Source organism: Natrix helvetica, assembly GCF_964273705.1.
Source record: "Natrix helvetica genome assembly, chromosome: 16".
Taxonomy (NCBI): Eukaryota; Metazoa; Chordata; class Lepidosauria; order Squamata; family Natricidae; genus Natrix; species Natrix helvetica.
In genome coordinates, this window is record NC_138563.1 from 9,129,028 (window position 1) to 9,144,159 (window position 15,132).

At 48.7% G+C, this 15,132-nt stretch overlaps 1 protein-coding gene across 1 annotated transcript in view; it reads left to right on the plus strand.

Annotated features, from left to right (window-relative positions):
- Positions 1–14,853, plus strand: part of ATG2A (autophagy related 2A) — a 73,215-nt gene extending 58,362 nt beyond the window's left edge. Inside the window, 10 exon segments of the mRNA XM_081968493.1 lie at positions 822–1,019; positions 2,302–2,403; positions 4,951–5,035; positions 7,603–7,729; positions 8,608–8,680; positions 10,442–10,524; positions 11,236–11,357; positions 11,467–11,621; positions 12,567–12,719; positions 13,786–14,853. Coding sequence (XP_081824619.1) covers positions 822–1,019; positions 2,302–2,403; positions 4,951–5,035; positions 7,603–7,729; positions 8,608–8,680; positions 10,442–10,524; positions 11,236–11,357; positions 11,467–11,621; positions 12,567–12,719; positions 13,786–14,022 — 1,335 coding nt within the window. The 3' untranslated portion in view covers positions 14,023–14,853.
- Positions 14,854–15,132: the final 279 nt, after the last annotated feature.

The window sequence follows — 15,132 nt, forward strand, 5'->3', positions numbered from 1 at the left end:
ACCATTTTTCACAGTTATGACCATTGCAGCATCCTCAGGTGATCAAAAGTCTGATGCTTGGTAACTGACTCATATTTATGACGGTCGCAGTGTCCAGAGGTCTCATGATCTTCTTTTGCGGCATTCCGACAAACCAGCTCAATGGCTGAAGCCGGATTCACTTAACAACAGTGTGTCAGGCCTGCAGCCATTTTTTCTCTTGGCTCTTTAGCCTGCCACACTTTCCGTTATTCTACTATGCATTTTCTATGGTGGGAAAACGGGAGTGGGGATCGTATGGAGTTAGATGATATGTAGTCATAACCAAATTCTTTCTAGAAAGCCAAGGTCATCCTTTGTCTCTGCACCTCTGCACCTGACTGGAACTGGATGGGTGGAAGCTGTCAGCATGGCAGTGGAAGATGGGACCATGGGATGGACTTGTGGGTGTGGGGGAAAGATCTTGAACTTTCAACTGGGTGGGGAAAACCGGGAACCTTTCACATTCGGGTTTTCCCAGATGGGCCAACATGGCTCTCTTAATCAATGGGAACTTTGAGCAATACTTTGCCTCGGGCTCTGATTTAATTTTGGATGCTATTTGGAACCCTGACACAGTGTTACTAATTCAACAACTGCAGCGATTCACTGAACAACTGTGGCAAGAAAAGTTGTAAAAGAGGGCAAAGCTCACTTAACAAATTTCTCACGTAGCAACATAAATTCTGGAGTCCATTGTGGTTGTATGTCGAGGACTACCTGCCATGAAGAGGCCCAGAGTCGTCCTGTGCACATAGGTCTTACTGTGTCAGTGACGCTTCGCTCTTCCTCTCTGCTCTCAGGTGAGTTTCCAGCACGAATCCTACTCGGGTGGAGCCTCTGAGAAGCCGTGCCTGGAATCGGAGGAGCAGCCCTTAGCCAGGCAGGTGTTCCTTGTCCAGGAGCTGGAGATCCGAGACCGCCTGGCCTCCTCACAGATCAACAAGTTCCTCTACCTGTACAGCAGCGAGCTCCTGCCCCGGCGGGCCCATTCTAACATGGTAAGGACGGGGTCTCCCTTTGAAGCAGGGATCTGCCCGTTGTAGCCAAGGACTGGTGAAGCTGCCCTGGGCATCTGGCCAGACCAGATGTGTTGGCCTTAGTGTACAAAGCTACAGAATAACAGTGTTGGAAGGGACCTCGGAGGTCTTCTAGTCTTGCCCCCTGCTCAAGCAGGAAACCCTATGCCCGGGATAGCGAACCTATGGCACATGTGCCACAGGTGGCAGGCGGAGCCATTTGTCAGGGCACGCGCTCCAGAGGCTTTATAGGAGCCTGGGGAGGGCGAAAAGAGCCTCCCCCTCCAGCCCTCCCTCGGGAGGCCCTCCCCCGGGAGGCCCTCCGGAGGCTTCAGGAGCTTTCCTGAAGCCTCTGGAGCGCAAAAAAACAGCCCTATAGGCAAACCGGAAGTTTGGGAACGGATTTCCGGTTTGCTTGTAGGGTTGGTTTAAGCCCTCCAGAGGCTTCAGGGACCAAGCCTCCGGAGGACTAAAAAGAACCCTACGAGAAAACTGGAAGTCACTTCCGGTTTGCTTGTAGGGTCGGTTTAAAAGAGCCTCCCCCTCCAGCCCTCCCCCGGGAGGCCCTCCAGAGGCTTCAGGGACTATAAAAGACCCTACCACCAAACTGGAAGTCAGGTTTTTTTGCTCAATTCTCCCCCCCACCTCCCGAAGCACTCTATAAGCCTCCTAAAGGCTATGCATGTCCTTTTTTTTTGGCAAAAACGGGCTGGTTTTTGCAAAAAACGGGCTGGTTTCAGCTCGTTTTCCTCCCCCCCAACACACCCCAGGAGCACTCTATAAGCCTCCTAAAGGCAATTCATGCCTCTTTTTTCTGGATGAAAAATGGACCAGTTTTTGCTCCCCCACACCCCAGGAGCACTCTACAAGCCGCCTAAAGGCAATTAATGCCTCTCTTTTTTTTTTTTTGAACAAAAAACAGGCCCGTTTTTGCGAAAAACGGGTTATTTTGGGGAGGTCTACAGAGTGCTAAAACTTTTTTTTTAATTTGCCTCTTCAAAATCTTGGTGCGTCTTATAGTCCGGTGCGCCTTATACTACGAAAAATACGGTAATATTCCTCCTTCCCCCTAATTTCCCCACAACAACGGCCCTATGAGCTGGGCTAGGCTGGCCTGGTCTAGTAGCACACCTGCAAAAGGTTCAAATCCATGGAGTCTTTAGGGCACTGCTTCCCAACCTCGGCAACTATAAGATAGGTGAACTTCAACTCCCAGAATTCCCCAGCCAGCAATTCTAATTTTCTTCCCTATTTTTTGTTTTAGCTCACCATCAAGGCTCTTCACGTCTGCCCCGAAGCTGGCGTGGGGGGTCCCGAGTGCTGCCTGAGAGTCTCCCTGATGCCTCTCCGACTCAACATAGATCAGGTAAAGGACGACTCCCTGTTGGTGGGGATCGCAAGCTCAGTCAGGAGTTGTGAGACGGTGGAGGAATTTAGCTCCTTGCCACTAAGCTACCTTCCTTTACATGAATTAGGCAAAACCAAGACAGGAAGAGGAGGGGTGTCTGGATTCTTCCAGTTTTGCAGCTCAGGCTGACCTTTCCAGACTTCCTTGGGAAGGATGAGGGTAGGTGGGAAAGATCTTAGGAAAAGAGGGCAAGGAAGCCTGTCTAGGGAGCAATTAGATAAGGGGCAAGTTAGCCCAGAGCTGTATAATGGGCAAAGAAAAAGGCTCAGAAGAAACCCTCCCTAGTTTCTCAGGCTGTAAAAGACACAAGTGGGAGATTTGTACTTTCAGAATTGAAATATTCACTGTAGCTTTAGAGAACAGTCAGATAAAGAGACAGCTTAGCCCATAACTGTATAACAGGCAAAGAAAAAGGCTCAGAAGAAACCCTCCCTAGTTTCTCAGGCTGTAAAAGACACAAGTGGGAGATTTGTACTTTCAGAATTGAAATATTCACTGTAGCTTTAGAGAACAGTCAGATAAAGAGACAGCTTAGCCCATAACTGTATAACAGGCAAAGAAAAAGGCTCAGAAGAAACCCTCCCTAGTTTCTCAGGCTGTAAAAGACACAAGTGGGAGATTTGTACTTTCAGAATTGAAATATTCACTGTAGCTTTAGAGAACAGTCAGATAAAGAGACAGCTTAGCCCATAACTGTATAACAGGCAAAGAAAAAGGCTCAGAAGAAACCCTCCCTAGTTTCTCAGGCTGTAAAAGACACAAGTGGGAGATTTGTACTTTCAGAATTGGAATATTCACTGTAGCTTTAGAGAACAGTCAGATAAAGAGACAGCTTAGCCTAGACCTGCATAATGGGAGGAGAAATAGGCTCAGAAGGGATCCACCTTAGTTTCTCAGGCTGTAAAAGAGTTTTTTTGGGGGGGAGTATTGTACCTTCAGACTTGCAAGATTCTGTCAATGTAAATACAGGTAGTCCTCTACTTACGACCACAATTGAGCCCAGAACTTATGTTGCTGAGCCATTTCTTCAGCGTATTTTGCCCCACTTTACGACTTTCCTTGCCCCATTGGTTAAAGCAAGCCACTGCAGTGCTTCGATTAGTAACACAGTTGTTACAGTGGCTTCCCCACTGATTTTGGTTTGGTGAGAAGGTCGCCGAAGGGGAATCATGTGACCCCGGGATGCGGCCACCGTCATAGAAATGAACCAGCATCCAAAAGTAAATCCTTTGACCACAGGGAGATCTTGCAACCACCATAAGTTTGCAAAACGGTCCTGTCATTTTCTTCAGTGCCGTTGTAAATTTGGTCATTAAGTGAACTTTTGTGAGCTGAAGTCCACCTGTAGAATTTGGTTGTTTTTCCTCCCTTGATTCGGAAGGCACCTGAGTTGGTGCTTCCAAGGGAGAGAAAGGTGTTCCTTCATCCCTTCTCTGCTCGCTGCCAGGGTTCCCACGGATGTCCTAATTAAATCATGAGCCTCGAGCCAAGCTTCAAAAGAAATCCAGTTATTCATTAGGAGCAACATGTACCCTGAAATATACTTACAATGGGAAACTATTGAGATTTAAAGACAGAATCACAAATTGGGGGCATGTAAGGATGTATAATTATATAAATATAATGATGAGAATAGCGGGGAATTGTAACCAGGTCTACATCTTGGCCAAAACTAGGCTGGGGGAGGGGGTGGGTTTAAAACCACAATGACTATATATGTATACTTTTTTGTTCTATTTCTTAAAAAAAAGAAGGAAGAAGATATATGTTAAAATTAAATATGCATATTGGAAAGGAGTTATAAATATCATCAACATAAAATGGAGCTCGCTCAGAGGCTGAAATAAACCAAGTAAATGAGATGAAGAGTGTGGAGTAGAGGAGGGAAGTAAGGGAAGAAGAGAGGGATAGCAGAGAGGAGGAGTGGAAAAGGGAGAGAGGAGAAGGAGAGAGGAAGGGGAAGTAGAGAAGAGAAGGATGACAGAGGGAAGAAAGGAGGGAGGGAGAAGAGAGAGGGAGAAGAAAGTGATAGATAAGCTACAAATATTGTTTATGGAGAGCAGAAGAGCCAATAATTGTTTTGGGGAGTTGAGGGTAAGATGAATTGATGTAAACATTTAATAATACAATATGATGTTGGCTATGTAATAGTATACATGTGATTATACGCTATGAAAATGGAAAAATGAAAAACTTAATTTGCCAAAAAAAAAAGGAGCAACATGTACCCAAGTGAAGCCAACTCCGACCCCACGTAATTTACAGCCCAGGTATGACCCTGTTTCCCACATTCTCCAATGGAGCACTTTCTCAGGCTGTTGAGATCATTCCCCCTCCGGCTGCTTTTGGTAACCTGGGACACAGCCTTGAGAAAGATATGCCTGGAATGTGCTTCTGTTTGTGGCTGCTGTGCTGCTTCGTCAGTTTCCCACCCCCCTTGTCTATGGCAACTCAAGAGCAGGCCAGGGCATGCGTTGCGAGTTGACCCTCTTCTTGTCCTCCTAGGACGCCTTGTTTTTCCTCAAAGACTTTTTCACCAGCGTGGCGGCCAGCATCAATCCCGTCGTACCCATGGAAGCCGGGTCTGAAGGTAGGTCCCTCCTTACCTTCAGTGATCCGTGGTGGCGCAGGGGTTAGGATGTAGTACAGTAGGTTAACTCACTGCTCACTCCAGGAGTTCGATCCTGATTCGCCCAAGGCCGACTCATCCTTGTGTTCTTCCGAGGTTGGTAAAATGAAGACCCAGATTGTTAGGAGCAAGAGGCTTAGAGAAGGCTGTAAAACACTCTGAAGCGGTATACAAGTTTAATTGCTGTTTAATTGCTATCTCCCCCTCTCGCCACCTATCCCTCTTATCTACATATCCATCCATCCATCCATCCATCCATCCATCTATCCCTCTATCCATCTAGCCATCCCTCCATCCATCCATCCATCCATGTATTTATCTATCCCTCTATCTAGCCATCCATCCATCCATCCAGCCACCCACCCACCCACCCACCCACCCATCCATCCATCCATCCATGTATTTATCTACATCCATCCATCCATCCATCCATGTATTTATCTATCCCTCTATCTAGCCATCCATCCATCCATCCATCCATGTATTTATCTATCCCTCTAGCCATCCATCCATCCATGTATTTATCTATCCCTCTATCTAGCCATCCATCCACCCATCCACCCACCCATCCATCCATCCATGTATTTATCTATCCCTCTAGCTAGCCATCCATCCATCCATCCATCTATCCCACTATCTAGCCATCCATCCATCCATCCATCCATCCATCCATCCATCCATCCATCCATCCATCCATGTATTTATCTATCCCTCTATCTAGCCATCCATCCATCCATGCATCCATCCATCCATGTATTTATCTATCCCTCTATCTAGCCATCCATCCATCCATCCATCCATCCATCCATCTATCGTCTCCCCCTTTGTCTCTCTAGTTTATCTTAGAGCCATGGTGGCACAGTGGTCAGTAATGTAGGCTAATTCTGCCCACTGCCAGCAGTTCGATTCTGTCCAGCTCAAAGTTGACTCAGCCTTCCGTCCTTCCGAGGGCAATAAAATGAGGACCCAGATTGTTGGGGGGCCAAGAGGCTGACTCTGTAAATCACTCAGACAGGGCTATAAAAGAAGAGTAAAGCGGGATGTAAATCTTAGTCCTATTGCTATTTTATTCTATTGTTTCTATTTCATCCTCTAATTTTCTATTCTATTCTGCATTCCATTCTATTTTTTATTCTACCCTATATTCTATTCTCTACCTTTTCTATATTCTATTCTATCCTATTTAGTATTCTATTAGGTTCTATTCCATTCTACTCTGTTATATTCTATTCTATTTTGCATTCTATTCTATTTTCTATTCCATTCTATTCTGTGCTATGCTATGCCGTGCCGTGCTATTTTCTATTTTGGTTGACTCAGCCTTCCGTCCTTCCGAGGTGGGTCAAATGAGGAGCCAGATTGTTGGGGCCCTAGAGGCTGACTCTGTAAACCGCTTAGAGAGGGCTGGAAAAACACTGTGAAGCGGTATATAAGTCTAAGTGCTACTGCTATTGCCCTTCCTTCCTTCCTTCCTTCCTTCTTTCCTTCCTTCTTCCCTTCCTTCCTTCCTCCCTTCCTCCCTCCCTCTCTCCCTCCCTCCCTCCCTAAGGTTGACTCAGCCTTCTGTCTTTCCGAGGTGGGTCAAATGAGGAGCCAGATTGTTGGGGCCCTAGAGGCTGACTCTGTAAACCGCTTAGAGAGGGCTGGAAAAACACTGTGAAGCGGTATATAAGTCTAAGTGCTACTGCTATTGCCCTTCCTTCCTTCCTTCTTTCCTTCCTTCTTCCCTTCCTTCCTTCCTCCCTTCCTCCCTCCCTCTCTCCCTCCCTCCCTCCCTAAGGTTGACTCAGCCTTCTGTCTTTCCGAGGTGGGTCAAATGAGGAGCCAGATTGTTGAGGGCAAATAGGCTGACTCCGTAAACCGTTTAGAGAGGGCTGGAAAGCATTGCAAAGTGGTAGATAAGTCTAAGGGCTACTGCTATTGCTGTTATGTGGCCTTCTAAGCGAGCTAGGCCAGAGTTCCCCAACCCTTTTCCAGGTCAGTGGCCCAGAGCAAGGAGAAGTCGAAACAAGGGGATGATTTTGTGGGAGGGGGTTTTCACGAATGGGGACACAAGTTCCCGCAACGAGACTTGCTTGATTGTATTGTGAATACTTGTGACGACGTTTACGTAAGTGGGACCACGAGGATCCACACCGATGCTCCTGCGAGTGGGGCTGTATTGCCCAGAACGCTCGCACCGACAATTGTGCAAGAACTCTCTGATCTGGGTGCACTGTCTGGCCACACACACAGCCCAGTGGCGATTAGGCCAAGGCCCGGCAGTGGGCCGCAGCCCACAGGTTGTGGACTCCCGAGCTAAGTCCACCTGGTTGGTAGAAAGGGACGCTGGGAAATGTAGTTTTTGCCCTCTCGAGAGGGCCAAAGTGCATTTCCCGGCCTCCCAGCGTCAATTGCAGTTCTTCTGCAAATTGTCTTTCTTTGGCTGGGGATGATGGGTGCTTGTCTCAAATCCTGGGTGCGGAGAGGGGGGTCGAGAGGACTTTTATGAGACACGAAGGGCATTCAAAAAGAGGTCACTCCTCCAGGTCGGGCCGAGTCCCCCAGGAAGGACTCCGAGGCAGCCGAGAGGATGATGTTGACTTCGGTGGAGACCACGACCAGTGAGAACAGCTCCAACGCTTCCTCTTCCTCCGAACAGCCCATTTATTTCCGGTATGGATGCAGGCGGGAAGGGGGTCGTAGGGGTGAGAAAGTGGATGGGGAACCCCACTGGAACAAGGAATGCCCCCCCTCCCACCTTTCCGGGGTTCAGATCAAACACTGTTTCCCATCCTCAGCAAATTGGGTGGATTTGAACTCTCAGAATGGGAGTTGAAGTCCACCCATCTTCCAACTTGCTAAGGTTGACAAATAATAATCTAGCATTATTTTGGAATTTTAGCATTTCGGGACAGGACTGATTAGACGAGCATGCTCGGTTTTTTGGTTAAAAACAATTTCCGAAGGTGTCGTGCAATCGAGGCCACACTCCTTTTCCATATTTGTGTGTGTGTGTGAGACAGAGAAAGAGACACAGAGAGAAAAGAGGGAGAGAAAGAGAAAAAGAGAGAGAGACAGAAAGAAAAGAGAGAGAAAGAAAGAAAAGGGAGAAAGAGAAAGTGAGTGAAAGAGAGAAAGAGGGAGAGAGAAAGAGACAGAGAGAGAGAAAAGAAAGAGAAAGAGGGAGAGAGAACAAAGGAGACACAGAGAAAAAGAGAGAAAGAAAGAGAAAGAGAAAGGGACAGAAAGAAAAGAGAGAGAGAGAAAAGAGAAAGAAAGAGAGAGAGAGAAAGAGGGAGAGAGAAAGAGAGACAGACAGAGACAGAGGGATCCTTCAAAGAGATAGGTGTTAATTACAAGCAGTTCTTGACTTATGACTGTTCGCTTAGCAATGGCCGAGGCCTATTACAGACCTCCTTGGGGTACTGTCGACAGATTTTCCATTAAGGATGGGGTTGAAAACTTCGCTCCAGGAAGCCTCTCCTCCTTTCCCTGCCTCCCCAAAATGAGGGAGGCTCTCATATCAGCTGTTTTCCTCTCTTCCTCCTCAGGGAATTCCGCTTCACCTCCGAGGTCCCCATCTGGCTGGATTATCACGGGAAGCACGTCACCGTTGACCAGGTGGTGGGTAGCTAAGCCATGCCGAGCCCTTCCCTCCCCCAAGTTAACAGAATCTGAGAATGACAGGGTTGGAAGGGACCTTGGAGGTCCTCTAGTCCAACCCCCTGCTCAGGCAGGAAACCCTACACCACTTCAGACCAATGGCTATCCAACCTCTTCTTAAAAACTTCCAGTGTTGGAGCATTCACAACTTCTGGAGGCAATTTCTGTTCTCACTGTCGGGAATTTTCTCCTTAGAAGGACCAAAGGGACAAGGACAGATTAGGTGAAACCTGACTCAGAAACAATAACTATGAGAGGGACTTTGGAGTCTTAGCGCACGATCCCTTAAACATGAGCCGGCCGTTTGTGGCAGCAGCCAAAAAAGCGGATCCTGGGTTGCATAAACCGAGGCAATAGAATCAAGATCACGCTTTATAAAGGGCCACACCTGGAATCCTGCATCCAGTTTGGGTCCCCATTATACAAAAAGGGTGTTGAAGCTCTAGAAAAAATGCAGAGAAGAGCAACCAGGATGATGAAGGGACTGGGGGCCCAAACATTTGAAGAAGAGCTGCAGGATTTGGGTTTGGCCAGTCTAGAGGAAAGAAGGACTAGGGGGGACATGATAGCAGACTGCCAGGATTTGAGGGGCAGCCCCAAAGAAGAGAGGGGTCGACTTATTTTCCAAAGCACCTGAAGGCAGAACAAGAAGCAATAGGTGGAATCTAATCACGGAGAGAAGCAATCTAGAACTAAGGAGAAATTTCCTAACAGCGAGGACAATTAACCAGTGGAACAGCTTACCACCAGAGGTTCTAGGTGCTCCATCATTGGTTTTTAAGAAAAGACTGGACAGTCACCTGTCTGAAATGGTAGAGTGTCTCCTGCTTGAGCAGAGGGTTGGACTAGAAGACCTCCAAGGTCCCTTCCAGCTCTATTCTGATTGATTGATTGATTGATTGAAATAGTACAGTGTCTCCTGCTTGAGCATAGGATTGGACTAGAAGACCTCTAAGGTCCCTTCCAGGTCTATTCTGATTGATTGATTGATTGAAATAGTACAGTGTCTCCTGCTTGAGCAGAGAGTTGGACTAGAAGACCCCCAGGGTCCCTTCCAGCTCTATTCTCATTGAAATAGTAGAGGGTGTCCTACTTGAGCAGGGAGCTGGACTAGAAGACCTCCAAGGTCCCTTCCAGCTCTATTCTGATTGAAATGGCGTAGGGTCTTCTGCTTGAGCAGGGGGCTGGGCTAGAAGACCTCCAAGGTCCCTTCCAGCTCAGTTCTCATTGATTGATTGATTGATTGAAATAGTACAGTGTCTCCTGCTTGAGCAGAGGGTTGGACTAGAAGACCTCCAAGGTCCCTTCCAGCTCAGTTCTCATTGATTAATTGATTGAAATAGTACAGTGTCTCCTGCTTGAGCAGAGGGTTGGATTAGAAGACCTCCAAAGTCCCTTCCAGCTCTATTCTGATTGAAATAGTAGAGGGTCTCCTGCTTCAGCAGGGGCTGGGCTAGAAGACCTCCAAGGTCCCTTCCAGCTCTGCTCTGATTGAGTTCACACAAATGTTTCATTTATTTTTATGTATTTCTACTTCACATGACTCCACTGCCGGCCTCCCTCTAAAGAGGGGACTCTGGAGGGTGTCCTACAAAACATCAAACTGCAAAGGCAGCGCATGACAATTAAAACGCCCAGGGTTAAAATGCTGGCATTCAAACATTTGAAACTTCATAACAAATATTTCCCCCCCCCCTCTCCTGTTGCTTCCTCTCCTGCCAGGGCACCTTCGCTGGCATCCTGATCGGATTGGCTCAACTCAACTGCTCTGAGCTGAAACTGAAGAGACTCTGCTGTCGCCATGGGTAAAGACACCTCCCCCCCTCTGTTACTTAGGGGTCAGGGAAGTGGGGGGCAGGCTTCTAACAATGCAAACCCTGTTGCCCTGAAAATAAGACACCCCCCCCCGGATAATAAGCCCAATTGGGCTTTTGAGCACATGCACTGAAATAAGCCCTCCCTGAAAATATTGCAACACAGCAGTGGCCATGGGGGGACCACGCTCGCCGCCGCCTGCACCTCAAAAATAATAAGGCCTCCCCGAAAATAAGGCCAAGGGCTTATTTGGGGGGGGGTCAAAAGAAAATAAGACCCTGTCTTATTTTGGGGGCAGCACGGTATTATCTGGAGGCTTTCTGGATATTATCTGGGGGGGGGATCATGCTAGGGCTTATTTTGCAGTGGGGTCTCATTTTTGGGGAAATGGGGCATCTCCAGTCTTCAACACAGTCCTTTCAGCAGTGCCACACCCATTGGGATCACTCAGGTGACCCTGAGGTCACAGAGAGACTTCCAAGTGGCCTCAATGACCCTCTAAAAGGATGCAAATGACCAGCTGCCTGCAAGGAATATAAATCCTTCCATTCCCCACCATTCAGTCAGAGCTGATGAAGCTTCTTGGATGAGAAGCAAAACGCCTTCAAAGAAAAACCAGAAAGTCCAGGGGCCTCTTGAAAAAAAAAAAAAACACACCTTTGGGACGATGACCTGTATGCTGTCCTCCTCTCTCTTTCCAGGCTGCTTGGGGTGGAGAAGGTGGTCAGCTACGCCCTAACTGAGTGGCTGACGGACATCCGTAAAAACCAGCTGCCGGGCATCCTGGGAGGGGTGGGGCCCATGCACTCCTTCGTGCAGCTCTGTGAGTGGCCCCCTCCGCTGAGCCGGTGGGAAGTGGGGGGGTTGTTGTTGCACGCCTTCCATCTCCTCATCCCCTCCCTCTTTTTTCACCTCCTCCCTCCTCCTCCCAGTCCACGGCCTTCGAGACCTCTTCTGGCTGCCCATCGAGCAGTACCGCAAGGACGGGCGCATCATCCGTGGCCTGCAACGGGGCGCTGCCTCCTTTGGCACTTCCACCGCCTCGGCGGCCCTCGAGCTCAGCAACCGCCTGGTGCAGGCTATTCAGGTTTCTGGGGAGGGGTCTGCTCAGGGAGGGAGGGAGGGGTCTGCCAAACCCAGCCCAAAACTGGAGGGCGGGGGAGCACCTGAATCTAGACTCAGAGCTGGGCAACTATGGAGACCGTATGACATGTGGACTTCAACTCCCAGAATACTTGAACCAGGCAATTGTACCACTTTTAGACTTCAATTCCCAGAATTCCTGAACCCAGCAATTGTACCACTTTTAGACTTCAATTCCCAGAATTCCTGAACCCGGCAATTGTACCACTTTTAGACTTCAATTCCCAGAATTCCTGAACCCAGCAATTGTACCACTTTTAGACTTCAATTCCCAGAATTCCTGAACCCAGCAATTGTACCACTTTTAGACTTCAATTCCCAGAATTCCTGAACCCAGCAATTGTACCACTTTTAGACTTCAATTCCCAGAATTCCTGAACCCAGCAATTGTACCACTTTTAGACTTCAATTCCCAGAATTCCTGAACCCGGCAATTGTACCACTTTTAGACTTCAACTCCCAGAATTCCTGAACCCAGCAATTGTACCACTTTTAGACTTCAATTCCCAGAATTCCTGAACCCAGCAATTGTACCACTTTTAGACTTCAATTCCCAGAATTCCTGAACCCAGCAATTGTACCACTTTTAGACTTCAATTCCCAGAATTCCTGAACCCAGCAAATTGTACCACTTCTAGACTTCAACTCCCAGAATTCCCTGAGCCCCGCACTTACCACCTTTGGACTTCAACTCCCAGAATGCTCCAAGTCACAGGAATCAAAGGGCAGGAATTCTGGGAGTTGAAGTCCACAGGTTATACACTCACCGTAGCTGACCAGCCCTAACCTACATCCCCCCCCATCTGCCCCTCCTCCGTGGGAAACAGCCCTCCCCTCCCTTATAGATGTCCGACCTTTCACCCCCCCTCTCTTCCCTCCCCCCTCTCAGGCCACAGCTGAGACCGTCTACGACATCCTGTCTCCCACGGCTCCACCATCCCGCGCCCTGCCGGACAGGAAGTACGCCCGCAAACTACGGCGGGGCCATCAGCCGGCAGATCTACGCGAAGGGGTAGCCAAGGCCTACGACACCGTCCGCGAGGTGAACCTCCCTGGGGTTGCAGATGAGGGTTGGCGGGGTTTAGCCCCATCTTTGGCTACTTGGGGTGGCATCTGACATCCTTCTTTTTATTTCCCCCCCAATCTTGTTTGATTCCCGGAGACCGTCTGGAGGAGTCCCTGCCAAGATTTTTCAGAAATTGTCTCTTTGCCATTGTCTTTTTTGGGGGGGGCTCAGAGACAATGACCGGCCCAAGGTCACTCAGCTCAGCTGGACTAGAACTCCTAGTCGCCCGGTGTCTAGCTGGCTGCCTGACCAACAATATCAAATTGGCAGTCATTTTGGGACTCATTTTAAGCGAGTCCATGGCCACTAAGTCAGTCCACGGCTGTTAAGCGAACCTGTGGTTTAACTTATCATAAAAAAAGATAAGGAGGGACGCATCAGTTTTCGGGGAAAAAAATATGGCCGTTTGTGATCACGGGACTGCAGGATGCTGCAACGGGGCGCCAAAGCCAGCCGGTTGCTGAGCCCCCCACAAATGCATGCAATAACAGTGTTGGGAAGGGACTTTGGAGGTCTTCTAGTCCAACCCCCATGCCCCAGCAGGAGACCTCATCCGAGTATGCTTCACCTGAAACCATTTGTTTAGCCAAGGTTCAAAGTTACAACAGCCCCAGAAAAAGGGGCTTAGGACCATTTCCCACACTTATGACCATTGCGGCATCCCCAAATCCAGACGCTCGACAATTGACTCACAGTTATGACAGCCACATCGTCCCCCAGGGTCACGTGATCCCCTATTGCGACCTTCTGACAAGCAGAGTCCACGGGGAAGCCCAAGAATCACTTAGCAGCCGTGTGACTCGCTTAACAGCTGCAGTGATTCACTTAATAACGGTGGGAGTGAAACTCGTAAAAACAAAGTATTTTTTTATTTTTTAAAAAAGCAAAAAGTTCACTTAACAAACCAGCTGGCTTATGAACATTAATTTTGGGCTTGATTGTGGTCGTAAGTCGAGGACTGTCTCTACCTTCAACACAGAGGCCGAGCAGGGAGACCCCTGCCCCTAACTCCTCTTTCCTGTTTCTCCACACCCTTCTCCAGGGCGTCATCGACACGGCCCAGGCCATCTGCGACGTGGCTGCTCGTGGGCACGAGCAGAAGGGCCTCACGGGGGCCGTGGGCGGCGTCCTTCGGCAGATCCCACCCACCGTGGTCAAGCCACTGATTGTGGCCTCCGAGGCCACTTCCAACCTGCTGGGGGGCATGCGCAACCAGATCAAACCTGACGCCTTGAAAGAGGAATCGCTCAAGTGGCGCTTGGAAGAGAGCCAGGATTAGCGGGTGGGGGGTTCCTTCCCCCCCACCTCAGATCCGAACCACGGACCCAGGCCCACGTGGTCTTTTGCACAGCCACGGAGGAGGCGGCCCCAACTGTGAGAAACAGTTCGCCTGGACACGAACCCACCCAGCCAGCCAAGGGATCCTGGACAGGCCGTGTTGGATTGGCCGCCGTCTCCTCCCGCCTCGCCCTTATTTCTGTACTTTGGGGGGGGGTCTTCCGCTGGGCCCCCGCTCCCATTTGATGCATGGTCTGCAGCTGTGTTCTCCCCCCCCCAAAAAAAAACACTCGGGGGGGGAGAGGGGGGCAGGAATGGAAAGAAAGACAACAAGATTAAAGGATGTGACTTGTTTTCAGCTCCTGCTTACTTGGATCCTGGTCAGATCCTGGCTTAATGGTTGGCAAAATGGGCTCTTTGGATTAGGGCCAGTTTGGAAATCCAGATAATCCGGCAGTGGTGTTTGCATCCACCCGATTTTTCTGCCTCTTCCGCGTGGCAGGAAGAGGAACAACCGGACAGACTTCTAAGCCACGCCGGGTGCCACGATCGCTCCGGGTTCAAACAGGCGTGTTTTTTGCGAAGGAGCCGAGTTCGAAAGAGTTGAGCTGGCAGTCCTGCGGTTGCCTAAATGCCATTATGAATTTTTCTTTTTTTTTCTTTTTTTTGACTTTCTGGGAATTCTCTCCTGCTTTGCATATGCCGAAATCCGGCTCCGAGCGCTCGAGGCAAAAGATGGTTTATTGTTTGAGGCCAAATGTGTGACGTATCCAATCAAGGTTGTTTTTTTTTAAAAAAAAATAACAATAATAACTGAATTTCTTTAATCCCAGTTTTGCTTCAATCCGATCCATGATGGGGTTATAATCTTGCCAGATTGTTAGATCAAGCCCAAATTCCTTGAGTTTGGGTGGATCTTTCGATTGGGGTCACCAGAAATGGGCACGGAATTCCGAGTATAAGTATAAAGTATAAAGCCACGACTTTAGTCCTTGATTTACAACAGCTCATTTAGTGACTGTTCAAAGTTACAATGTCTCTGAAAAATGGGACATGACTTTTTCACACTTACGACTGTTGCAGCACCCGCTGAGTCACCTGATCCGAAATT